The 26,487-nt window shown below is 43.9% G+C and overlaps 1 protein-coding gene across 3 annotated transcripts; it reads right to left on the reverse strand.

The window, feature by feature from the left end:
- Window positions 1-519: 519 nt before the first annotated feature.
- Window positions 520-26,487, reverse strand: DNAI2 (dynein axonemal intermediate chain 2). 3 transcript variants are annotated; one of them, XM_077328283.1, is made up of 14 exons: window positions 26,338-26,487; window positions 23,464-23,654; window positions 21,172-21,333; window positions 20,909-21,030; window positions 16,342-16,484; window positions 15,810-15,923; window positions 13,958-14,097; window positions 12,823-12,945; window positions 10,125-10,348; window positions 7,976-8,111; window positions 6,376-6,522; window positions 4,784-5,011; window positions 3,332-3,376; window positions 520-633 (listed from the first exon to the last, which is right to left on the reverse strand). In XM_077328283.1, the coding sequence occupies exons 2-14, from the start codon at window positions 23,644-23,646 to the stop codon at window positions 616-618; spliced, it is 1,785 nt and encodes a 594-aa protein (XP_077184398.1). In that variant the 5' UTR covers window positions 23,647-23,654; window positions 26,338-26,487; the 3' UTR covers window positions 520-615. The 3 variants fall into 3 exon arrangements, with proteins under 3 accessions (XP_077184398.1, XP_077184399.1, XP_077184397.1); XM_077328284.1 differs by having other exon boundaries at window positions 26,352-26,470; XM_077328282.1 differs by lacking the exon at window positions 26,338-26,487 and adding an exon at window positions 25,996-26,323.

Below are 26,487 nucleotides of genomic sequence, written 5' to 3' on the forward strand. Positions count from 1 at the left end.
GAAGTATAATTACCATCCATTCCTTCCATACAGGGCATCACTTAATGCAACAGCAGCACATTTATCCTTGACCCATATCCCATTTAACCGTTTCTGCACTGGAGGCTTCATACTGGGCTGCAGGCTGGAGTTAGAGTCAGGGCAGGTTGCCCTGCCTCTTCCTACTACCCCACGCAGGAGTATTTGGCCCGGAGCACCTCGTCTGCCTTGGATTTGTGCTCCCATATGGAAGCCAGGGCAGTGAAGATCCCAGTGTGGTAACTGTCAGTGAAAATATTTTGTTCCTCTTTAGAGATGCTAGAAGGAAAAGTGCAGTATTGCCTTCTTAGGCATTGGAGCTTTCTTTTCAGTATGCAATATTTCAGGATGCTACATGCTGAAGCTACTTTCATTGTTTTTAATCCAATATCTGTCTTTCCATTTATTTTGTCCTTCTACTTTTGACGATTACTGCAAGCTTCTATGGCAAAGAAATTCAAAGCTCAAGTGGACACCAGCTTGACCGATAGAGAACAGAGTAAAAAGGAATACAAATACAAATTTATTGATGCAGTCTGTTTAAAAAAAATAAAAATAAAGGAAAAAGTCCAAAATGACAAAATACAGGGTCTGCATTTATTCCTCCTCCTCCTCCTGTTAAAAAAGTGAAAAACAAGATTGATTATTTTCAAAGTTCTCTTATCATTAGTTTCTGATTAAGTGAACAAACAAATTGATTAAGATCAGCAAAATCAATGATCTTCTAGGTCTATACCACTTCAGACTACAGGTGGGAGATAGTATTTTTGAATGGTTCTGTCATGTAAAAATACCAGTTCTATCCTAAACACTCCCTGCTGTAATAGTTTCTCTATGCAGTTATTTTGTTTTTGTTTTTTTAATGCAGAGCACTCAATGGTGTTGTAATCCTCTTGTAATCTGAAGTGGTACAGTCCCAGAGGAATTTGTATAACATAGTTGACTGTGGAAGTTAGCCCTAAACACAGATGTTCACTATGATTGTAAAAGTGAAATAGTAGTGGTCAGAAGTGATGTTAAAATGATATCCATCATTATAGATGTGCCCATGCAAGGGAAACAGGGTTGCATTTACTTGTAACTGTTGTTCATTGAGTGGTCTTTTGTGCAGGCCACCTGTGAGGATTGCATGTGTGAAGGCCAGCCACAGAAAAGATATCTAAAGCTTTCTAGAAGACTAGGAGTGGTGATTTCCCGCCAAGCAATCACGTTACAAGGAGGAGTGCTACTCCCTCGGTTCTTTTGATAACACCAGAGACTTCAAGAAATTAAGGTTCCAGGGAGTTCACAGCAGGGTAGGATGGAAGTATGTGTACCTGCACAGAAGACCACTTGATGAACAACAGTTCCAGGTAAGTACAACCCTATTTTCATCATCATTGCTTCTGCGCAGCCCCACAATGGGAAATTAGCAAGCTCACTGAGTGCAAGAGATGGCATGAAGCTCTCAAAGGAAGATACCACCTTCCTAGCAATTGTTTAATGTCTGATATTGAACTGTCTTTTAAAGGAGCAGGGAGCTCCCTACAAGTGTCCCAACCAATATACACCTGGGAACATGGCAAAGAAAAGCAGCACTCTTCTGGAGAGAGGGTGATCCAATTTGTCATTTAAATTGGATGTTCTTTTAATAGAGAGTGTTGAGTTTTTAATCACAAAGTGGAACATCATACAACATATTCCAGCTTTTATATATGCTCTTTTTAATTGTGCACTAATGTGTTTATAAGTCAGGTTGACTGCTATTCTTCATTCTGCAACTTGTTTTTGTTGTTATGCAATAGATCTTCCCTTCTGTAAGTTGCAACCTTATTAAATGCTGTTTTTCAGATGTGATCCCAGGTGGCAAGATTTTGTTTTACTGTTTTCGCCTCATTTTGATAATCAATATTAATGCAATTTCTTCTAATGCATAAGAACCTTGTAATCCCCCCTTTTGTTTTGTTGAAGCATTGCTGGGTGCAGCCCATTTTTTAATTTAAGTAACCAATTTAGAAATTTTTTGGACTTGGGTGCAAAGAAAACTGACCGCCCTTAGCAGGGTTATGGTGGGGGGATATTGTAGCCAAAGGAACTTTTTTTATTGAGAAGGCTGCTAAACCCCTTTCAGCTGTGTGAGACTCTGCTAGGAGTTCAGCCTCTTGACACAGTATAAACTCCTTACAGTATTTTCAGCTTTGCTGATACACACAGACTCCCTCATTACATTAAGGTGCACACCCAAGACGGAGATTATATCCAAAACAGGAATGCTCCCAAACAGTTATTGTGTGTAGTTCTGCACATGCAGACACAATCTACATGAGGGTAACACAGCAGGGCCACTGGAGTACCTGGAGCAAATCTAATGCCCTCAGCCATTGGTTTTGTAAGATCTTCGTTGTCTTAATGCCTCCCATTTCCCAACCCTCTGTGCAGGTATTATTTGTGCCCTGACTTCCCCTTCTGTAGATAACCCCCAACAAAACAGGCTCCCAGCAGTTTAGCTAGGGCAGGCTATCTCAACCAGGGTTTTATGAAACCCTGGGGTTTCTTTATGGCCCTGGAAGGGTTTCCTGAAAGGGCTGGAGTTAATTTTTGATATATCTTAAAAATGTTCAAACTAAGGTGACCAGATTTTAACATTGGTAAAGCGGGACACCATTGACGGGGGGTGGGGGGGGGTGGAGCAACAAAAATTTTCACAGAACGCATAGAATGCAAAAATAGTATTGCAATATATATATTTAAATTTCAACATAAGTACAATTTGCCAGGTACCCCCAGATGTCCCTGCAAAAGTGGGACAAGCTGGTCACCTTAGGTTAAACATTTATCATGATATGACCATATATGTTCATGTCGACCCACCTTCTCCCTTCCAAATAGTGATAGGCCTGGAGAGATAAGGGCCCTGGGTGTGCATGTGCACAGCTATGCTTCCCAACCATATTTGGAGTTTCTTGAAGCCTAAATAATGTTTCAGGGGATTCTCAATAGTAAAAAAGTTGAGAAAGGCTGGGCTAGGGGGACCATTTGTGCCTGGGTGGAAGAGGAGGAAGCAAGGACAACCCTAACACCAGCCCCATGTTCTCAGTCATACCAATAGGCGGGTTGGGGAAGGTACTAACACCTATTGTTCCCAGTCTATAATGTGCCAAAACCTGAGGAACCTGTACTAAATGAAGTTGTGGCCTGATTCCTCCCAGTATGGTGTGTCTCTATCACCCTTCTCTCTCCCCCATGGGCTGGTTCCAATTCGAAGCATAACAAAAGACTTCTGACAGGGCATCTTATAAGCTACAAGAGTGTGCTTAGACTTTAGAATCCTGACCTTCGGAAGGATTATATCATCGCTTTCTTCATCAAACTCCTGGTCCTGCAAAATGGAAGAACAAGATTGTGATATATTCAGTGACTTTAAACAGTTTGCAGGAAAGTTCATAATGCTAGTTTGCTCCAATTGGTTTTTGAAAGATTCCAGTGCTGGTATGCTTTATTAATAAGTTATTTGCACCTTGATCCTAAACCACTTTGCCACCAGTTGAATGTTTTCCCAAGTTAATATAGCTTTTTAAAATGTATGGGATTTTTAGGCTGCTCCTATCTGACAACGGTCGTGAGGTGGCTAACATGATTAAAATTGAATACAAATATTTTTAAATTATATAATTTGTTTGAGGCCAGCCACACTTTTGGGGGTTGGGGACCATTAGGATGTTGGCAGCTGTATTCTGGACCAGCTGTAATTTCTGGATCAAAGTTAGTGGAAGGCCCATGCACAGCAAGTTACAGAAATCTAGCCTGGAGGTGACCATTGCATGGATCACTGTGTCTAAGTGTTCTAGGGCCAGGTCAGGTGCTAGTAGCTTTGCTTGGTGCAGATGGAAAAACTGCCTGTTGAGCGACCTTTGTGAACTGCGCCTCCATGATAAGGGAGGTGTCACGGAGCATTCCCAGGTTCTTGACAGCCTGTGCAGCTACCAACTGCACCCTATCAACACAGGGGAGGTACACTTCCTCTTCTGAACCCTTCCTACCCAGCCAGGGAGTTAAGCTTCAGGCAGTTAAGCTTCAGCTAGCTCCTTGTTAACAGGTAAAGCTGGGCGTCATCCACATATTGGTGACACCCTAGCCCAGGGGTAGTCAACCTGTGGTCCTCCTGATGTCCATGGACTACAATTCCCATGAGCCCTGGCCAGCATTTGCTGGCAGGAGCTCATGGGAATTGTAGTCCATGGACATCTGGAGGACCACAGGATGACTACTGCTGCCCTAGCCCATATCTCCAGACAAGCTGGGTGCATGAAAGTGCATAAAGATGTTGAATAGTATTGGGGAAAGAGTTGTGTCCTGCACTGTAATATGCAGTGGTGCAATTGTTCTTCTCTGGTAGCCACCCTCTGTCCTTGACCATCAAGGAAGGAGACCAGTCACTGTAAGGCTGTATCCCCACCAAAATGCCACTGTGACTTTTAAACACACACACAAATATAAACATAAATATTAAGGTGTTAAATTATGATGCAGAGTATTCTCATCCAGTGGTGGAAGAAATGTAATTTTAGACTTTAATAGGACAGTTTATTTATCCCCACAGGATGTTCATTAGAAAATATGGCTGCAATTCTGCAAAGTTAGGATGCTTCTTCCATAGCGAGTTTGCCTTGCCATTAAAATACCAACCTTGGCATCCTATTGTGCCTAGGGAACAGATCTAATCATTACATTTTTCATTCTACTGCCCTGACTATGAAATGGAGGTTCAGAAGTGTGGCCCCCTTACCTGGCCTACCACTGATTTAGCTCGACCTCGCTCTCTGCGCCTAAGCTCGTTTTCAATAACCTCAAAGAACTCTTTCTTGACTCGAGCCAGGACTTCCTCAGGTTTTTCTTCCTCTGTTTCTTCTTTGACCTCTTCCTCCTTGCCCTCTGTTTTGGTTCTTTCCTTGAGCCGCATTTCACGGTGCCGGGCCTCCAGAATCTTTTCCCGCTTTGTCTCCCGCTCGAACATCTGGGACACACAGGAAAGTTACAGCTGAAAGTCCTGATGGTCCATGCTTCCCAGGTATATTGGGGCCTGATTTGGATCAGCACTGCAGTGCATGTTTGCTCTATTTAGGCAACATATATCTGATCACTAAAGAATTGTTACAGAAAGTTATAGGAAAAGAGCTCTGTCTGGTCACTATACTAACATTATCTTCACCATGTAGTTTTGTCTCTCAGTTGGAAGCCTACAGTCTGGACTCTCTGCACCCAAAAGGGTTAATTGGGGGAGGTGGGGGGATTGGGGGTTAAAACAGAGGAGAAGCCACTTCTCAGTCTTAGCAAAGAGTCATTAGGGTCATTGGCATCATTGTCTTTTGCAATAAAACGTTTCCTTGAATGTTTTCATTCAGTTTTCTTACTGAAAAGCAATCAGCTAAAACCTCATACATTGGACTGCAGAATGGCAGCATGCTTTTGAAGAATTAAAGTAAAAGTTTAATAATGAACTACTACTTGAGGCATGAAGACTCTGACCGGCAAATTGTGGTTCAGGCTGATGTGAGTGAAGTGGCAATGGGTAGCATTCTAATCCAGCAGGGGGAGGGGAGCCTGTCAAAGAAATTTAATGAAACAGAATGAAATTGGGCAATTTGGGAAAAGGAGGTGGCACTCACAAAATTACCTGGTGGCAGTCTGGAGGGGGCTCTGATTCCTTTTGAGGTCTGGATGGATCATAAAAAGGTAGAAGCCCTAAAACAGCCCAGGAAGCCTAATGTAAAACCAGTCTGGTGGGTTCTTCTCAAGATTTTCATGTGATGATTCATCTGCCAGGGAAGACCAACTTTCTGGCAGATGCGCTATCCCACAGTCAGGTCAATGCATGGCTCCCTTCCATGGTTTCCCCACTCACTGAACCAAACTCCCATAAGCCCCTTCAACTGAATATTATGTTCCTAGTTCCAGAGTCAAGTGGTCTTGCATTTCAAGGGATGTTTAGGCTGGTTGTTCTCACTCTTAAGTGTGAGTTCTGCTTTGAAAATAAGTCCTTTCTTGTGTGAACTCTAAGATATGCATATACCTAACAACAAAAATATTTCCTAAAGGAAGGATATCCATAACCCATGTAACAAAAGTATAGTTGTGGATTTATGGTTATGACTTATGGTTATGACTTATTATTTATATCGGTTATGACATGATTTATAAGGGGAAATGAGAATGGATTGAAATTTTGAATAGGAAAATTAATGTTTTTTTTGTATATTCTTCAACAAATACAGTTGGAAGTTATTATTTGTAAATGTAATATAATCTATTAACATGTAATTTTGGAGATGGCTAAATGTATTTTTTTGTAATGGATTATAAATAAAATTTGAAACTCACTGCTGAAGCCAGGTTTTTCTCATTCCGCTGCAAAGTGCACAGGCCTGAAGAAACCTCCAGCAGTGTTACTGTACCCAGTTTGGAGCCACAGCCAATAAAACGACCATTATCCTGCAAACGTAGACTGAAGAGAGGATCATCACAGACCTGTGAAGAAAAAGGCAATTCAGGAAGGAGGAGTTTTAAATGTCACAAAAAGAAAAAGGCCCATCAGCATTTCAGCAGCCTTGACAGTCATCAAAGTCTGAGCCCACTGGGTGCAAATATTTAAAAACCAAATAATCTCAGAAGACCAAGCTGAATGCTAGAGTTGCCAGGTGCCACTGTGCTGCTGGTAGGGGAGGGGAGAGGAGGCACTCTCCAGGAGCTACCCCCGCACTTACCAGAATCCAGAAGAGAATCAGACATGCTGTTATCACCTGGAAGTGACATTGGCATGTTGGAGATATTGGGGGTGATGCTCTGTTTTTTGGGAAAGCTCTATGGTCAACAATTGGCCTCAAACCATAGAGCTCTTTGGGGTACATATTCAGAGCGGCAGTCCCTCGGGTATGCAGTTCCCAGACTGTGTACGGCCTTAAAAGTTAGGACTAACACCTTAAACCTGATCCAGAATTCAATCGGCCACCAGTGCAGCTGCTGGAGAACCAGTCATGGAGTTTGAAGTGATGCAACTACTCTTTCTTGATTGCAACCCTCCAACCTTGGAGGAAGGAGACCAGCCAGTGAAGGGCTGACCCCTGTGTCAGCGAGGCAGTGAATGAAAAGTTCATGGTCTACTAAGTCAAATACTTTGGTAAGGTCTAACTATACCAGCAGCTCAGGACCCACCTCAGTCCAGCTGTCTTTAGAGGTCATCTGTCAGAGCAACCAGTGCCATTTCCATCCTGTGGCCAGACCAGACTGGAATGAGTCCAGTACAAAAGCTTCCTCTAGGTAATCCTTTAACTGTTCTGCAGCCGTCCACTCCACCACTTTCCCCAGATATACTAAATGGAGTGGTAGTTTGCAGGATCCTGCAGATTCAGTGCTGGTTTCTTCAACAGAGGTAGCACCAACTGCCTCATTTAGAGCACTGGGAAAGTCCTTGTTAGTAGGGACTAGCTAATTATGTCATCAAGGGGCCTCCCAATTCTCTCACTGCCCATTTTCAGCAGCCACGAGGGGCAGGGGTCAAAGAAGCAAGTGGTTGGCTTCACTGAAGCAAGGAGCCTAGCCAATTCGAGACCTCCCTGAAGCATTCAGGGAGCTCTCGAATTGGCTAGGCTCCTTGCTTCAGTGCTCCCTGCCACCTCTGAAGGCAGCCAAGGGGCCAACCGTTGGTGGAGGGTAAGATTTTGTCTATGAAAAAGCTCACAAAAGAACTGAATAACAGAGTTACAAATTGTGCATCTGGTGAGAACCAGGATGTTTATGTTAATTGTAGAATTTTTGTTAATCATGAGAAATGCTTTAGCATCACCTGATTAGTAATGTACCCGTGATGTAGGTCTGGTGTATGCGTTTGTCAAATGATGTGTTGTAGAGGTGTGGTCAAGTGATCAATATAAAGATATTGATTCTGACAATCTAAGTGGAAGCATTGTTTTTTGGGAATTACCTTCAAGTTCAGGGTAGGGTTATTCTGCTTGAAGAGGAAGTCCCAGACATCAAGGGTCCCATCCATTTTTGTGGTAAAGAAGACAGCTGGACGAGTGGTACTCCAGCACCCATCTGTGAGGTAAGACATGTGGTATCTGCCAAAGAACACAATGTTCATTGAGGCTGCACTGTTTTATCCCAAAGCATTCATTTTTTAAAACTGCTGCTTTCATTCATGATTGGAAAGTGCATTTTTACAGAAAGTGTTAAGCTTTGAAGAACTGCATCAGACACTAAAGTTCAGCCACTGAGGCAAAAGGGTAAGGTGGACCCTTCTTCAGTTTGGCAGTACGCACACTGCAGATCTTAGGAGTCAGAAAGGATATTGTGAATGCTCAGCCTTAATAGTTGGCTCTTGTCCCTGACTTACATTGTGTATTTCCATAGCTTTCACATGTCTAAAAAGATACAGAGGAAAGCATCAATGGAATCACTTATATTGAAACTCAATTTTATATAACTTTCTAGAGCGGGAGTGTCAGACATAAGACCTAAAGTCTAGAAGCATTCGATCCAGGGCCCTTATCAAGCCCATGAGAAACTGGTACGAGTTAGGAAAGGCTATTTGGAGGTTTTGCAGGTGCACGCAGTGAGGTGGGCGTGGTTGAAGCAGTCAATAGATAGAAAGGAAATTGCTAGGGGACAGAAATTGTGATGAGGCTGAGTTAAAATAGTGTGGGGAGAATGACAGTGAAAGTGATCCAAGAAAAATTATTTCCTGAATTTATTCAATCTCTTCACCATCAATTGTGATTGCGACATTCTAGAACAGGTGAAATATGTTTGCACTGACCACAGTGACCACACTGACTAGCAATATTACCCATTTGTGAAGAAATATAATGGATTCTAGAAAACTGGGGATAGTATAGGCGAAGCCCATCAGGAATGGGTTGGGTCAGGCATACCCAGAATGCAGTGTTCGATGCAGGTGGGGGGGGGGCTGGCTTGGTCTCCCCTTTGGCCAAGAGCCTGTCTCTGTCAGGCTATCCTCCCTCAGCTCTTTTCGGGAGAGCGTGGTTGCAGCCCAAAGAATGAGGGTGGGGGGCTCCCTTCTCCACCCATCTGTCACTGCCTTGGCCTGTGGTACTGTCACCATCTTGGCCTTGCTGTTCTTTCTCAGCTCTCTGACAGCAGCAGTGTAGCCAGTGGGGGAGGGATCTGGGTGGGGAGGGGGCATTAGAAGAGGTGACACCTCCAGCCCCATCCCAGCAGCTGCCACTAGGGTTGTGTGCGGCGGCGGCCAAATCGACGCAGCCAGTGCCAAACCATGGGGGGAGGGGAGGCGCAAGCACTGGTGAGTAACTTGGTGCCGAGTTATGCACCAGCGCCTCCCCTCCCCCCCTTCCACGGTGCCGGCTGCGTTGGCCTGGAATGGCCAATTTGGATGCCACCGTACACAACCCTAGCTACCACCATGTCTTTCCAAGCTAGGCCATCTAGGCCAGGAGGCAAGCACCATGGGACTGGGCAACTGGCCACCAGACAAGAGTGGGAAGCCTTGAGGGCCAAAGGCAACTGACTTTCTGCTGGGAATGGGCCCTGAGGCAGCCTCCCCTGCCTCTCCTCCCCCTGCCACAAGCTCATCAGGACAGGACGCTACTGGGCTAATCCAGCTGGAGGGTCACAGATGGGAAGGAGGCATCCAGGAAGCTGCCTGGACCCCAGGCTCAATCCAGCTGAGTGGGCCGGGGAAGGGGGGCAATTGCTCTTGGCTACCTGCTGCCACTAGGCTGGGGAGGGGTTGTGACATGGGGAGGGGGGGGAGTTCAAGAGGACTTGGCCCTAAGTGGGGGATATCCTACCAATAGGAAAAAAGCAGTCTGGATTTGTCAGCAGTTGCAGGGCAGATTCCTAAAATTGCCTTTTTTCTATTGGTTGAATATCCCCCATTCAGGGTCTCCTGTTTTAAGAAGTTATTCATCTGCCAGTATGGCAGATGTTTTATTATATGGAAAGGTTACATGAGGCGTATTGTAGTAGCTGAAGCTTCTAGGTTGTTTTCAAAGGCAGTTGTCCTGTCTAGCACATTTGACAGTCATCCAACCTGGAGTCACAGGAATCAAGATTTTTAAAAAGTAAAAAAAGTAAAAGAATGTGCTACTTACTTGGTCCACATGATTGATGATTCTTTGCTCTCTTCTGACCAGATGCGTGCAGTCCAGTCTCCAACTGTTAAAAAATTCTTGGGGTAGAAAGGATTCCTAGACAAGGAATATATAGGGCCATGATGTCCACTGTAGGTACAGACAATTTTTTCCGCAGCAGTCTTTGCTTTGCGGTTGCAGGATATCACCACTCCTTGCTCTGTCCCCACCATGAATTTGGTCGGCTGTTAATAGAAATACAGCATATCACCATCCCAAAGCAAAGGGAAGAAAAACACACACACAAAGAGACCTGTTTCCCATTATTCACATGGAGTGGAAAGAATAGGGTTGCACTTACCTGTATCTACCTGCCTGCTAGCCAGTCAGCTGCCCCAGTTTACTTCACCCCTGTTTACTTTCTGCTGTTTTAACTTGTTAAAAGATTTGCTTTGCTTTTCAGTTTTGGAGTCTGTTTCTTTCTGCCTCTTCCCCTTAATTTCTAGAGGGGTGGTTTGGATGGTGGTAGAATTTAAGTAGATATTATTGTGGTTGGTGAAATTAGAGCGCGGCTCGCAGTTGCTCCTTTGCCGGCGGCCTGACGCGTCGGAGGTGTAAAGCGCCTCCGATGCGTCAGGCTGCCGCCCGAGGGAGCCCCCAGCAGTCGCGCTGAGCGCAGCTGCCGGGGGCTCCCCACCCACCTCCTGAGTCGCCGCCGGATGCACTGCCACGGACATCGCCCCCTCGACACCCTTCAGGAGCCCCCCCCCGACGCTGCCGACGCCCTCCACCACGGCCTGCCAGCCTACCGCCATCCAGGTAGGCTGCGAGCCCCCGGCCCCACAGCGCAAACCCGGCTTTCCCAAGCCAGCCCGCAGAGCCCCGCCGCCCTCATGGCCTGCCCTCCTAGCGCCCACTGCATTTTGACTGCAGTGGGCTTTTTTACTAGTTTTATATAATCTTCTTATATACTGATGACAAAACTATCATGAAGTACTAAGGAGTGCACTAATGTTTGTCATCAGAAACAAGTGTACCTTGGCAAGGGATTAGAAGGGCATTCCCCAATGACAGGGGTCCCTGTGAGAATAGCAGCATAAAAGAATACGGCATGAAATGTTCCATTATAGGGTAAGGTCAAATAGCCCAGGGCTTCAATCAGAGTATCTGGGTGTTGGTGTCCATTAGTCAATGAAAATATAATTATAATAAATTCCATGACTATGTGGAATGTTTGCACGTCTGGTGTTCTAGGTGAAAGTAGTGGTATGACAAACTAATTTTGCAGAATACCAGAACCCACTGGGAAGTGCATGCCAATGGTTGGTCTCCACACTATAGGGAAGGAAGCATGTAAAATAACACCTAACTTCCAGATGTTCAAACAAGTACTCTGAGAAAAATGCAGTGCTGAGACCACCATAATGATGCACATCAGCTGTCTCGGAAAGAAACAAAAGACATCTGGGCATCCTCCAAAAGATGAAATATACAACAACAACAACAACAAATTCTGTTTTGGTGTCTCATATAGATATGTAAAAATGACAAGAAATGTTTAAGCCAATCCCCTTCCCCCCAATAACAGTTAGTAAAATAAGGACTAAAGAAGAAGCAGAAGCAGAAGCAGCAGCAGCAGCCCATTCCGAGATGACTGGATCAAGAAGGGTGGGCTATAAATATAACAATAAATAAATATTCCTACTGTTGGGTGAAGATGGAGAAACTCAGCCAGAAGACAGATAAAAAGCAGAAAGGCTCAGCCTTGTTTTTTTTCTGAAGAATATGGACAAATTTAGGACGGTAGTAGGCAAGATATAGAATTTGAATGGCAGGTTGACATGGACAGAGAAGTTGTGAAGAAGAAAAAGAAGAAGAGTTGGTTTTTATATGCTGCTTTTCTCTACCCGAAGGAGGCTCAAAGCGGCTTACAGTCACCTTCCCTTTCCTCTCCCCACAACAGATACCCTGTGAGGTGGGTGAGGCTGAGAGAGCCTTGATATCACTGCTTGGTCAAAACATTTTTATCAGCGCTGTGGCGAGCCCAAGGTCACCCAGCTGGCTGCATGTGGAGGAGTGCAGAATCGAATTTGGCATGACAGATTAGGAGTCCGCACTCCTAACCCCTACACCAAATTGGCTCCCAGTTAAGTGGAACTGAACAAATTTAGATTCCTGAAAAATACCAAATCTGAATACCATACTGATATTGGAATTTTGGGATATCAGCTATACTGATATTTTTCAGGCCCAATATACTTGAATCTGAAAAATATTGTCATTTGCTGATTTTAATTTTAAAAATATTACAGAATTTCTGTTTTGGGATTTTGCTTTGAACCTACCTGGAACCTCTGTTCCTAAGCATGTACAACAGAAAACAAACATTGATGTTTCAAATTGACACTTCTAAACCAAGATTATTTTATTTCTTTTTACCAATGCATATTTTATATGCATGTATAGTGGACATTTAATATAAATATATCTCCAAAATGCACACCATATACAGTGTAGGCTCAAATACTTTTGTCTCTTCTCTCCATTTTGTTTCCCAGCACAGAAACATACTAATAAGTAGACATTCCATGTTTTGGCCTATTCATATGCTACGCCTCGTGACCACATTACTAAAAGGTAAGAAATGGTGCAATCAGTAGACAAAGAAGCCATGGCTTCCTAGAACCCACAAAAAAGGGAAAATTCAGTAAGTACTGACCATGGTTGGTTCATACTCCAGTGCAATGGCTCCTAACGCATTTTCCAAGATTCCTTTCCTGCTGATATCCATTACCAATGTCTCAACAGGCTCAGACAGTTTACGAATGTCCCACCACAAGACCTGTTAAACAGAAATGCCCATAATTGCTACTGTCCACCTTTCTCTGGCCACATAATGGGGGTTGAGGTGGCCTGTATTTAAGAACTGTCATGTCATCACATCTGAGCTATCTGCTACTACCATGAAGTATCAGGAAGCATGAAGACCTAATTCATGATCAGCCACCCCAAGAATTGCAGCATGGGGCTGAAGCCTTTTGTGCTCAATCTGTTGTTTGGGCCTGGTAGACTACATATTGGTTTTCCATTTAGTCTTTTCAAAAGAATGTTTAGTGCATTTATGCTATTGAGGACTGTACCTATCTCCTGACTTCCCTGAACTATCTTTCTTCTCACCTTTCTTCTTTAGTCTCCAGCCCTGTTCCTTGCCTTCTATTTCTATCAGTCATTGAAATATAGGGGTAGAAATGATATGTTAGTCATTTAATTTGACTAAGCTACAGAGGGGTCTGCAGCATTTCCCATCCTGACTTGGCTGCAAGTGCTCATTCTGACTTGGCCGCTTCCAGTGCTCCCCTCCTTACTTTTGAGTAAGAGTTCTCTCATGGTTTCTGTACCTGGGAAGGGGCGGTACCTGCATGCCGAAGCAAATTTTAGTGCGAAAATGGATGAAAAAATTGATCCTTTAAAAGGGCTAATCTGAACAACATCGGTAGTGCGAAAACAGTCTCAGTGATCTTGGCCCAGCCTAACTTAATTGTGATAAAATGTGGGAAGGAAAAATCATGTATGCCACACTAAGCTATTTGGAGGTAGGGCAATATAACAATGTAGTAGATAACTAATGGAATGGAATAAACACATATCATAAAATCCAGTCCATAAGCCATGTTAACAGAACGCCAGTCACAAAGGCTAATTGGACACAGTCCAGTTTACACAAAATGAAAAAAGATTTTTTGTCTCTAAGATACAGGCAAAAAAGGAGCTAAATAAAGTTCTCCATTGCCTTTCCTAAACCAAAAGCACCAAACAGACTATGTTTTGTTGTTACATACTGTTCTGCCACTTACCTGCCCATCAGTGGAGCCAGAAAAACAATCAGTTCCAGTCTTTGACTGCAGCCAGATCACATTGTACACAGGATCCCGATGGCCAAGTTCAACTACAGTCAGCTCTGCAGGTAAAGATCCTTTTCGGGTGTCCCAGTAAGCTGAAGGACAATGAAAGATAGTCTACAAATATAACCACACATTTGACACTTCCCTCTTTTCTCTCTTTCTCAGTCTGGGATTTGTATAGGATGATCATAGCCACTTTCACCAACATCCAGTGTAAGTTGTTTCATTCCCTTTTTTCTGTATTTCAAAAAAAGGTTGAGAAGTTGGTTGTTACAGCACTAAAGATCCTAGCTTGTATCCTTATCCATTGTTGTTCCTCTATATATTTGTGAAACAGCCTGGGGGGTGGAACGAGTCTGGCTGTCCAAGTTGGAATAGGGCCAATCAGGGTGCAGCTGGCTGCACCCTGATTGGCCCTGCCCCTGCAGCTCCCACCCTCCATCCCTGGCCTCTAGCCTCTATGCTCTCAGATGTGCCTCAGTGCCTGGAGCCAGCAGCAGGTAAGAGGAGAGGGCCCTGGGCAAAGGATCGTGGTGGAGGGCCTGCTAATGAGGGCCTCTTGGCCTGCTAGGCTTGGCCTGCTAAGGAGCTCTGTAAATTTAATCCCCATACTCCACATTCTTTCCCATTGATCCATTTGAGTATTTTAAGCAAAATTTCTATGCCATTTAATTTGTTTTACTTGTTCATCCTCTGTTTCATATTTGAATAAAATCTTGTACATTTTTGTAATTGCATGATCATCATTTGCACACAATTTAGTTTCGAATACTTTTTTAGCATTGTCAAAACTATACATTCTTATCCATTTTAAATGTTTCTGTTAATTGTACATAGAAGGATGATTAACAGTCACACCCTTCTTCTCTTTTACAATCCCTTACAACCAGCTGAACATATACAGAGAGATAGAAAAGTAAAACATTAATTCCTGCTTGAAACAGTGACAAAACGTGAGAGCAGACCACTTTGCCCCCTCTATATTAAATAAAAAAGGAAAGTTGTTTCTTGCTAAAAAATTACACTTGGAAAGATAATTGGTCTCTTTAATGAAGTTTATATACAGTGAAGCATTTTTAAACTAGAGACTACAAAAATTATCCAGGGAAAAGTCATCACATTTACTTTGGAATGTAAACATTGATATGCTACTAACCATTAGCAGACTGCCACTGAGTTAAATCCATTTTTATACAATACTACTATAGAGTGGACACTTAAATAATTTAATCTTTTTGGACTATAAATACTGAATATATTGCAGGTGCGGAAATACGATGGCTCCTTAATAAGGCCACCTATATGTTTGAACAAACAGCTAAGAAACCAAGTATGGACTCTTCAGAAATTCTTGATACAAATGGACCAGAAATTGGATCAGAGACTATGTACATTGGATACCAGTCTTCAATTAATATACAATTGTCTTCAATGTTTCGAAGAATCCTTCAATACCATGCAACTTAAAGAATGATATATTATCTATTTCAGAGTTCATGCTATTTTTGTACAGGCCATCTTAGTCAGAGTAGTTCAGCAGTGGAATAGGTTGCCTAAGGAGGTGGTGAGCTCCCCCTCACTAGTCATCTTTAAGCAGCGGCTGAACTTATCAGGGATATTTTGGGCTGATCCTACATTGAGCAGGGAGCTGGACTAGATGGCCACTTTGGCCCCTTTCATTTCTATGTTTCTATTATTTTAATTTCCTTTATTTCCATCTCAGTATTCTAAGAGTTGAGATTTGCTGAGTGTGGGTAGTAGTCAAAGAAGTGCAGGATCTGCACTCCTCAGTAATTTTCTTTACCAATCTGTCCATTGTAGCATCCTCCAATCAGAATATGTGAATCTTTGGGGTTGTATTCCAAGCAGATCAGAGGTGAGGAAGGCCGGATAATCATTTCTGGTTTGTTGGGGGTTTCTAAGAAAGAGAAAATGTTTTATGGCAAGGACGAGAAAAACTTGCAGATTTTCCAGATTTCACATTCAGTCCCTTCCGGACTCCATATTCTCCACATACATACACACACACAACTGCCTCAGCAATCACCCTCTTCTAAGCATGTTTGAACTGGGAGTAGGATAAATTCACCAGGCAGCTCATATACATTGAGGGGAAGGATGAAGGAACAAGAGGAAGAATGAAGCTAAGCTTTTAGAAGCTGTATTAAGGCCATGCATAATCAGTGTTAATGAAAAATTCTGTTTTCTCCATAGCATGAAGGACAGATATGGCAGCAATTAAAATGCACCCTGTAGAAACCAGTTAAATTCAGCCCCCAACCAAGCCCTATTAACAATTATGCAGAAGGTCTAATTTCTGCTGTCCCCTCACTCACCAAGATCCCATATATAGGAGTCATAACACATGTCTTTCGAACTCCGTTGGAACTCTAGGTTGGAATAAGCTACAGCTAGTTTCCGACTTCTGTCAGGATACCAGGAAAGATGTGTGGCTGTTCTCTTCACTAAGTTTGGGTCCCTTTGGGGTAACAAAGCAAAAGGCAATGACATTTCAGAGACCGTTTATGCACTGGGGACTTCACGGCCCCAGCTCCCATGCAGGAACACAAATCGGGGGTGGATGAGGTTCACCAGGCCAAATACTCCCCCGTGTGGGTGCAGGAAGAGGTGGGGCAACCTGCCACAACTAAAACTCCAGCCTGCATCCCAACATGAAACCTCCAGTGCGTAAACGGTCATAGGCTATGCAGTGAAATCTGAGCATTTTGAAATATGTGTTAACCAAATCTTTCATTTCGTTACCAAGTAAAGAACTGGATGCAGTTTTCCTGATCCTAATGCCAGTAAACGTTGTGTTCTAGAAGTTGTCTCTGTGGCTTAGTTAGGATATCCTCCCAGTATTTCCTTCATTAAATAATCCTTGAATAAACTTATCCTTAGATACATCCTTCTGCTGACACCCTGTCTTTTTACAACGTCATGTTTATCCACTTGAAACCAGGAGGATACTTAGATGTTGAAGTATGAACACTCAAAGGTCCAAGTTACATCGCAGTCCGACTAGCATTCAGTTCCTGTTTCCAACTAAATGCAGTCATTTTGGTTGAAACCAATGTTAGGAAAATAAACGAGATGTGAAGTTACAGCAGTTCCCGCTAACTGCATCATGGTATTACCATTCACATGGCAGCTTTCAAAAAGAACCAGAAAGTGACAACTACACATGGTCAGTCTTTTCATAACACTGAGAGTTTCCTCTCTTATGGATTGGTAGTTTCCCAATCAATGTGTGCTCCAGCAACATTACAGCTTTGTGCAACAGGGTACAGTGTGACAGCCATCCTGTGCTTGTTGCTTTTCCCTTCTACCACCACTGAGTTTTCTGCACAGCATAGCAAGGAAAGTTCTGGTAACTGGATGCACAGGGAACATAACTGATGGAAGGAGGGTTAAGAACCATATTCTTCCTACCCAGACATCCACCCATACTTCCACACTGAAAATCCACCCCCACCCCCTGCGGCTGCTTTTCATTTCTTGGGCCATAACCAAGATGCCTAAACCATGTGTGCTACACTGTTCAGCCCTGAGCCATCTGCAAAGAAGAGACTGAAAGAACCTTATTATTTATAAACTCAATCTTGAAAATGAATTGAAAGTAGCCAGAATGATGTTCAGTGCTTACTTTGATAGATAGTCAATGTATAGTAGCTGAAAAATGAATGCCAACGCAAAATAGAAAATCCCCTTCTTCAAATGCAGATTATCCAGGCAGCTGTTTTAGGACAACTGGGACATAAGAACAGCTGGATGAGATCAGACCACTGGGTCATTGAGTTCAATATCACAGAGCCAAAAACATGCCTCTAGAAAACCTACAAACAGGGCATAGAGGCCAAAGCCTTTCCCTATTGTTGTTTTCATTAAACTGGTATTCAAAGGGACACTGCTTCTGAATAAGAAATTCCATTTAGCTGCTACGGCTAACAGTCAGTGATGGTCTATTTCTCTCCCCCCACCCCCAATTAGTTATTCTTCTCTAAACTGAGAAGTGTTGAACTTCATTGTGCTTGGATTTGGACTGTGTTGGGGAAAGGTGAAGTATATATGCTATTTGATTTTTGTTGTCAAGTTGCAGCTTCTAGGGGTTTCAAGAGAAAAGAGATTCAGAGGTAGTTGGCCATTACCTGCTTTTGCATCATGACCCTGGTATCCCTTGGTTGTCTCCTGTCCAAGGCCCATTATGCACGGAGGGGAAGGTCCACATTCGAGGTGGAATGGTGGCGGCTAAAATCACTGATTATGCACGCCGCAGGCGGCAGCCGGCTGCAGAGTCAACGTATGCCGCTGAAAAAGCTGCATTAGTGAGATGCAGAAGAAAGTGGAGCTTCCTGGGCGCCCAGGGCACAACCAGAAGCAGCTCCGGTTTGGCCACGTGCATAATCGGCTACTCATGGTTTTGCCGCCGTTGCGTCCTGTCCCATGCATAAGCGGTTTGCTTCCCTTCTTCCGCCTCCTAGTTGTCCATGCCACCGTTTCAGCGGCCATGCATAATAGGCCCAAATGCTGACTAGAACCAACCCTGCTTAGGTTCTGAGATCCAACAAGATCAGAATACTCTAAAGTCTTTAGACTTTCTTTGTAGGAAAGGTGCTCCAACTCCTTTGATTTGCCGTTATCTACAGCTTTGTCTGGTTTTACAACATCCCAGCAGATGGGGGCACCTAGAAGTATCAAGTATTTCAAATGTGGCTGCAGTAAAGGGGATGTACAAGGGCTTTACAATACTGTCTTTTTATTTTTAGTCCCTTTTGATAAAAAAGCATAAATGATGTCTGTCTCTGCTGCTGCATCAAGCTATGCCCTACAACAGTGGTCCCCAACCTTTTTATCACCGGGGACCAGTCAACGCTTGACAATTTTACTGAGGCCCGGGTGGGAGGGTAGCCTTTTGCCGAGGGACATCACCACCGCCTGAGCCCCTGCTCCACTTGCTTTCCCGTCAGCGCCCCTGACTTCCCGCCGCCCGCTGGGGGGAGCTGCCAGCAGCTGCTGTGCAGTGCTATGCCAAGGGAGAGCCCCAGCCATGGCGGCTGCTGGAGAGCACCAAAAGTGATCCGGCAGCAGAGTGGCAGGGCAGCCCCCGAGGCAGCAGCTGGGAAGAAGGATGAGGAGGAGCCGCGGCCCGGTACCGACTAATCTACGGACCGGTCCCGGTCCCCGGACCGGGGGTTGGGGACCACTACCCTACAATCTCAAGAGTTCTTTCCTGGTTAGTCACTATCAGTTCAGACTACATGGGCATATGCATAAAGTTAATTTTTTTTTGCTTCAGTGTTTATCACTTTACACATATTTAGACTGCATCTCATTTGCTATGTTGTTGTCAATTTGGAGAGTTTCTCTTGGGGGTCTTTACAAGTTCACCTGACTAATTGGGGGCCACCTACAAACCTGGCCACCTGATTCCAGAAACTGAGTAGGAGTGGTCCCATTAGAGACACTTTACTGTGGTGGTATTTACTCTGCAGCTTGCAGAGAGCTGCATTTCCAATTACCATCAACCAAAATAGTCTTATCACTACTGCATGTCACACCAAATAAGCAGGCCCTTTTAATTATCCGAGTACCTCTGAGCATGGATGGTTCTCTCTGCATTACCACTGAACTTTAGGCAGTATCTAGAGAGAGGGGAAGGGCTTGGAAACCAGACATGTAAAAGGTATTGGGGATTATGGAGGGAGTGTTATATTGTTCTATGTATGGCTTTATTGATTATTTTATTGTTGTACACTGCCATGAGTCAGCTGGCAGTTTATAAATATAATAATTAAAAATAATACAAAACAGTGCCCAGGCTTCCAAGTTTTTTACTCTTTTCAGATTCTAGCATTGCAGGAGACAGGGTGGTTAGCCCCTTCCCAGGTGGTTGCTATGGTGATTGTAGTTTTATTCTACTCTGCAGCCACACTGCTGTCCTCCTGGCAGCAAATTGAATGCTGGGATGAAAGCACAGAGGTTGCAGTGAAGGGTGGGAGATAACTGGAGAGGACAAGCATTCTACTGCCATCCCTGGCACGAGATTTGTACCCAGGGAGTCCTTCTAGTTGTGGCTGTTTTAAGGTGGGAATTACCACAAGCCCACCAACCAATGCCTTTGCCCACCATGAACCATGGAGAGGATGCCACACTGAACAGTGTTCAGATGAGCTACACGATGAGCCATTGAGTAAATTATTACTAAATTATTAGAGGACCCACCCTCATCTCCCATTATTAACCTCAGGGGCCTTTGGCATGGGATTTGGTCAAAAGCTTTCAGAATCTGTAATGTCCGGATAACCTTAACCACATCCACATGCCTACATATATTTCCAAAAGCTTGGTCAGGAAGGACTTCCCTTAGCAGAAGCCATACAGACTCGTCTTCAGTAGGGCTTAGTCTTCTAGCGATCCCCAACCTATGGGCCTCGGACATGTGGTCCTTCGACTAATTGGAGGTGGGCCCCGAAGGACGCCTTCTCGCCCCCCCCCCCGGCCCTTTACTTCATCCCCCCCAGCCCTTTACAACACACTTCATTGTTGTGGCGTGTCTGTATCTTATTTTGAAGGGATGTTTAAACATTACCATAGCAATCAGAGAGCATTAGGGCAGTGGTTGAGAGTAGAGGAGTAAACTACCCCCCCCCCACTGGGCCTCAGTAAAAGGCGATGAGTGGTCCCCGGTGAGTGGTCCCTGGCATTGAGTGGTCCCCGGTGATAAAAAGGTTGGGGAAATGTTTAATAATTCAACTTCTAATAGTAATTTCCACCAGCTGTGACTCTTTTGATCACTAATCCATCGCCAACAAAAGCAGCTGTTATAGTAGAGTCAAAAATCAACCTGAATGGATTAGAAAAAAATCCTGAATGCATAGACATTTCTAGCTGCTAAAAAGTTACCTGAAGACATTGATGGTTTTTGCAGATGGAGGCTCATCAGTAACTCCTGCTGCCTCCTCTTCCTCAAAGTACTCCTCATAGATATTGATGGCATTATTCTGTTTGATGCAATGATCCATTAGCTATAAAATAAATAATGGAATTGATAAATGGATGATCAGATAACAATCGTTGGGATATTCTGGAATAAACAGCCTGCAAAACAGCCCTGATTGGCTTTGGTGTAGTCTGATATATAAATAGGGTGCCCAAAAGAATCTTACACTGCCAAGCTGGGTGATGACATTGATGTAGTTCTCATCTTTTTCAACTTTTTTCCGGAAGCGAATTGTTTGTTCCATTTCCTGGGGGTTGACATCTTTAGGCCAGCCACCTTCCACGTGGTTAATGCCCCGCGTTTCCATCTCAAACCGTTCTGTGTTAACCTAATTCAGAGGGAAACCAAAAACCGGCCTTCAGTTTCTTTAGTAATAGAGACCTAATTATTCTGCTATGCATGACCGTTCTTAACTACACATTGGCAATACACAGCAAATTCTCTTGATTTTCATTGCAAGTGTACATACAAGCTACCACTACAATGTTCTTTCAAATCATGGTGCCATACAGGGAGCATTCTGACTGTGAACCACAACCAGGCAGCAGTGATGGATAGATGGCCTGACTCAATGTAATGAACCACAAAAGAGGGAACTAATAACCCATCCTGTATGAACAGGCTACGAACCTTAGAGGTTGAGCAGAAAAACATACTAATATTAAAATACAAATATTTATTCCATTCATGTGCACATTAAAAAAAATTTAAACCTCAACATTAGTCACATACTATTGCACAAATCCTGAGCACGTTGACACTTGGATAGATGACCTAATATAAAAACCCAAAAGCGTTTGAACCCCTCTTGGTGGTCTAATATTTAAATACACTCATGTAATGTAGAAATGGAGACCATAAGGTGGTTAAAAAATCTGAAATAGATAAAATATATTATGAAGATCACTGTTGTATAATAAAAATGTATTACGTAACTATTAAAGATATATATAGATAAAGATATATATTTATGTATATACACTTAGGGTGAACTCTAAGGTTCCTGACTCAACATAAGACAACTTGATTTGCTCATGTGCCAACCATTGCAGCCTACATCCATGTGCTACATTTAGAAATCTCTTCCATATATAGAATCACATGGTGAAACTTCAGTGTGAACCCTGTTGACTAATGAGGACTAGAGAGCACCAGGACCATCCGCAGTTTTCCATGACACTTACTGCGTGACCTCTGGTCAGTCACTGAACTCAGTCCCATCTCATAAGGTAGGAAGGGTGAATCACAGTCATGTGATAATTAAAACAGAAACCAAGTAAATAATTATCAATAGTAGTTATATGAATATTCTGGAATGAGAGTTGGCACCTTGTTGTCTCTGCAGGACCCCCTTCCATGTACAGAACTTCTTGGAGAAACCTCAGGGAGAACTATGCTGTTCTTAGATCAGCCTGTGATGGCTAACATACCAAATACAAAACTGCCTTGTGCTGAATCAGATCATTGGCTTACAGTGTCTGTTCAAAGTAGCAACAGCTTTCCAGGACCTCAAGCATGCAGAGGTCTCTTCTAAACCTGCAACCCAAGACTGTACAGCTAGACATGTCAGGGAACGCACTTGGTACTTTTGGTGCCCAAGTATAAGTTCTGCTACCAAGCTATGTCCCCTTCCCCTGACAGCTGGTTTCATTAACATTTACTGTAACTCTGAAAATGAGAGACTTTATTTTCTTCATGGCAGCTTGCATGGTTGACCTGGCAGTGTTGGGTGAAATTCTAGCTACTCTAGGGCTTGAGACAGACATTTTTATAGCAATCTGAACCAGTAACTGCTCATTACCGCTTTCAAAAGGGTTATGTAGTACTCCAAAAACATGCAATTCCAATTTGACCAGAAGCAACAATGGAATAAAGGTAACTGGTATGACACCTTGGAAATATCATTTCAGACCAGTTTAACCTATAGTAATCTGCAAGCAATGACATGACCAATGAGTGAGAAAAGCCACTGATGTAATTCCTTTCCCACTGCAGATGGTTGGTTCTGCATGGCCGCTTTATCAATAACTCTAATATTAGAATAAACTTTGGTGGCATAGCTCCCTCTTCCCTGCAAAAAGCAAATGCAAAACTAGAAACTATCACTAGGGGGGAAAACAGTGTAAAAATGACCATTCACAAGTTTTGTGTTGGAAGATATAACTTCTGATGAAAATGGTTTTGCCATTCATTAAAAACATTATCAGTATAGCACTTAGAATTCTAGTTCCAGATTTTATTTTAACACCACTAAAAGGTTGCACTGAGCTGTACCCTGCCACTCCACAAAGAAAAGCCGGAAGGTTTCCTCCAGCCTAAGGAGTATTTCTCCAACTTAAGTTCCTTTTTAATTGGTGGAAGACCTCTGAAACTGGAGGATAAAATACCAACCAATAAATTGGAAAGGACCTCTTTTAGGCAGAAAATACATGCACTATGGAAAGAAGAAGCACTCTACCTGATGTTCTGACATGTCGCTTGCACACTGCACTGCAGTATCTATGGGGTCTTTTTCTATAAAATTCATAGCTTGCACTGCATCTGGATGAATATCAACATTGACCTCTGCTACTCGGTCGGAAAAGTTGCACTGTCGTCCAAACTCACTGCGCTTCTTCACGTAAACATAGACAATCTCCATGATGGCCACTGCAGATGAGGGGAGAGAGAGGGGGAGAGATTAAAAAGTCCACATTGCTCCCTTGATATCACTTTTCAAGTATTATTATTTTAGTGCAAATTATGCAGTTTGTGAAACAACACTGGGTGAGGAAGTAGTCTTTGTAGCAGGCCTGGCTTAAGACCTAACAAAGACTGAAGCAGCCAGTTCTTGTTACCTGAACAGCAGATAGTGAGGAGTGATCAGCATAGCTGGAGTGCTGAACACTCTATTGAACTTTACTGGTATGGGTTGAAGGAGTCTATGGAAGTACAATTGCCATGACAACACTTTAGAAATTTTTATACTAGACAGCTCTTTTGTTACAGTGATATCACATTTTCTTAGCATTCAAACTACACTAATCTGCCATTGGATCCTACTTCCCCAGCTTGCAGTTCCATCAGGAAAGTGATTGCATGTGTATCAGAGGTACTAAGTGGATAGTGTCTGTGACAACATGTATAAGGAGTGATGCAATACACTCTTAACCATTCCCTGTTGATTTAAGTGTCATTAAGGCCGTTTATACACTGGAGGTTTCATGCCTGGCTGCAGGCTGGAGTTTTAGTCGTGGCAGGTTGCCCCACCTCTTCCTGCACCCATACGGGAGAGCATTTGGCCCATTGCACCTTATCCACCCCCGATTTGTGCTCCTGCACAGGAGCTGGGGCAATGAAGTTCCCAGTGCGTAAACGGTCTAAGTTGCAACTGACTCATGACAGAGTTTCTATTGAACTATAATGATTAACAAGTTTTTAATTAAACCTCATTGGCACAATCCCCAGTCCAGGTATTTCTCTTGTTATTGTATTAAATACCACTTTAACAATAGCTTCAGGCTGGACACTTGTGGATCACTTCACCACCCACAATATCCCTTTATACTATGTAATACTTGTTGTTGTTATGTGCAAAGTCGTGTCCGACCCATCGCGACCCCATGGACAACGATCCTCCAGGCCTTCCTGTCCTCCACCATTCCCCGGAGTCCATCTAAGTTTGCACCTACTGCTTCAGTTAGTCCATCCATCCACCTCATTCTCTGTCGTCCCCTTCTTCTTTTGCCCTCGATCGCTCCCAGCATTAGGCTCTTCTCCAGGGAGTCCTTCCTTCTCATGAGGTGGCCAATGTATTTGAGTTTCATCTTCAGGATCTGGCCTTCTAAAGAGCAGTCAGGACTGATCTCCTCTAGGACTGACTGGTTTGTTCACCTTGCAGTCCATAAAAGGTTATGGGTGGTGAAGTGATCCACAACTCACCGTTCCCTCTGTCTATGTGGGGTGAAGTGGGGCACGTGGGGTGAAGTTTTATTTAGTGTGTCTGACACAAATCCAGATCCTGCTCCCTGGGGCCAACAGAGTATGTAGTGGGTAATCTGGGCTGAAAGTGACAAGTCACACACAATAAAACACATTTATTTGCATGGCTTGTAATTCCTTCCCAGTCTAGCTGACACAGGACCAAACCTTGGAGATAAGTTATAATTCAAAGTTACAATGTTTATTCTTTCAGCAGCTTTTAATATCCAGTAAACAGGCAGCTTGAACAATCTGATTGTTTCTTATCTGGGAACAGCACCCAAACCCTGCCTGTCAAAAATCAATCACTATAGCTCCCACTAGACTCTCTGCCTTGTCAAGAATACCTCCTATCCCTTCTTCGTCCAAAATTCAACTGCTCTTTTTTGTCAGTTGGCTGTGGAAAGTTACCTTGACCAGGGTCAATGGCAGTTAAAGTCAATGGCGACATTGACCTCTGTGGCCTGGGGTGGCTGGGTTTTAAGTTACGGGCTCCAAACTTTCAGGGTAGCTTCAAGAGGCTCTTCTCTGACTCCCCTCTAAGTTTCAGAAAGGTTGGACCAGGGGAGTTCTATTTGCCTTCTGAATCTGACTGGTCTCTGCTGACCAGGAAAAACTAGAGGGTAGAACCTTCTTCTGTCTATTGCACTTATCCACCCAGATTTACAGCAGCAGGTAAAAATCCACAACAAAACAAAATGGTGGCAATCAGTAGTAATGCCAAACAAGATTTGAAGTGGGGATAAGTGAGGGGTCAATTGAAACTGAAGGGTCCGTTGGGGTACACTTAATAAGGCAGCTGCCACCATTAATTGCAATACTAGTGCTCGACTAATGTGGGTAGCCCTATTGGTCTGAAGCAGCTGAACCAATTTATAGCCCAGTGGCATCTTTAAGAACAACAGCGTTTTATTTACTTTATTTATTTATTTACTAATGTTAAATAGAGTTGGGAGGAAGAAATAATCAGGATTAAGAAGTACTGAAGAAATACGCGGGGGGGGGGGTCATAAATAGAGCAAAAAGACACCTGGGGCTGCATATTGGGTCTGCCCCGCTCCCCCCGTCCAGGGCCAGAAATCAGCCTTGAGGCGCGAGGGGAGAACAAGAGTGCCTCTGAGCGTGTGCAGAGTCCTTTCCCTCATCGCCGCCCTGGATTCGTCGCAATCCGCACTCCGGCCACCGTGCCAGAGGCAGCCCTCGGTGCCTCCGCTCGTGTGGCGCTCGACACTGAATCCCGCAGGGGGTTGATGGGATCATGGCACAGGGCCTGGGCGGGGGGGCGCTGAGGTCTAGCTCATCCCGTGGCAAGAGGGAGGCCAGCGGGAGCGGAGAGGGACGCGCGAAGACCCGCCCCCCCCTCCCTTCTTACCCAGCTCCTCTCACCGAGCGCGACTCCGGCGGATCCGAGAAGCGTCTCCTCGTTTCCTAGCAACCACCCGCAGGATCATGTGACGAGCTGGGAGGCGAGCGTGGAGGACGGCGGCCATCACTCGACTTCTGAGCAGCGCGGTGGGAAAGG

The sequence above is a fragment of the Paroedura picta genome, chromosome 3, assembly GCF_049243985.1.
Source record: "Paroedura picta isolate Pp20150507F chromosome 3, Ppicta_v3.0, whole genome shotgun sequence".
Taxonomy (NCBI): Eukaryota; Metazoa; Chordata; class Lepidosauria; order Squamata; family Gekkonidae; genus Paroedura; species Paroedura picta.

Bases quoted from the DNA above. Each gene is read 5' to 3' on its own strand.
- DNAI2 (XM_077328282.1), bottom strand. From the start codon at position 26,110: ATGAGGGAAAGGACTCTGCACACGCTCAGAGGCACTCTTGTTCTCCCC. The intron at 6,523-7,975 runs GTAATTCCCAAA...TTTTCTTCACAG, and splicing joins ACCCTACCCTGAACTTGAAG to GTCTGTGATGATCCTCTCTT. The intron at 3,377-4,783 runs GTAAGGGGGCCA...TCCATTTTGCAG, and splicing joins CTAAATCAGTGGTAGGCCAG to GACCAGGAGTTTGATGAAGA.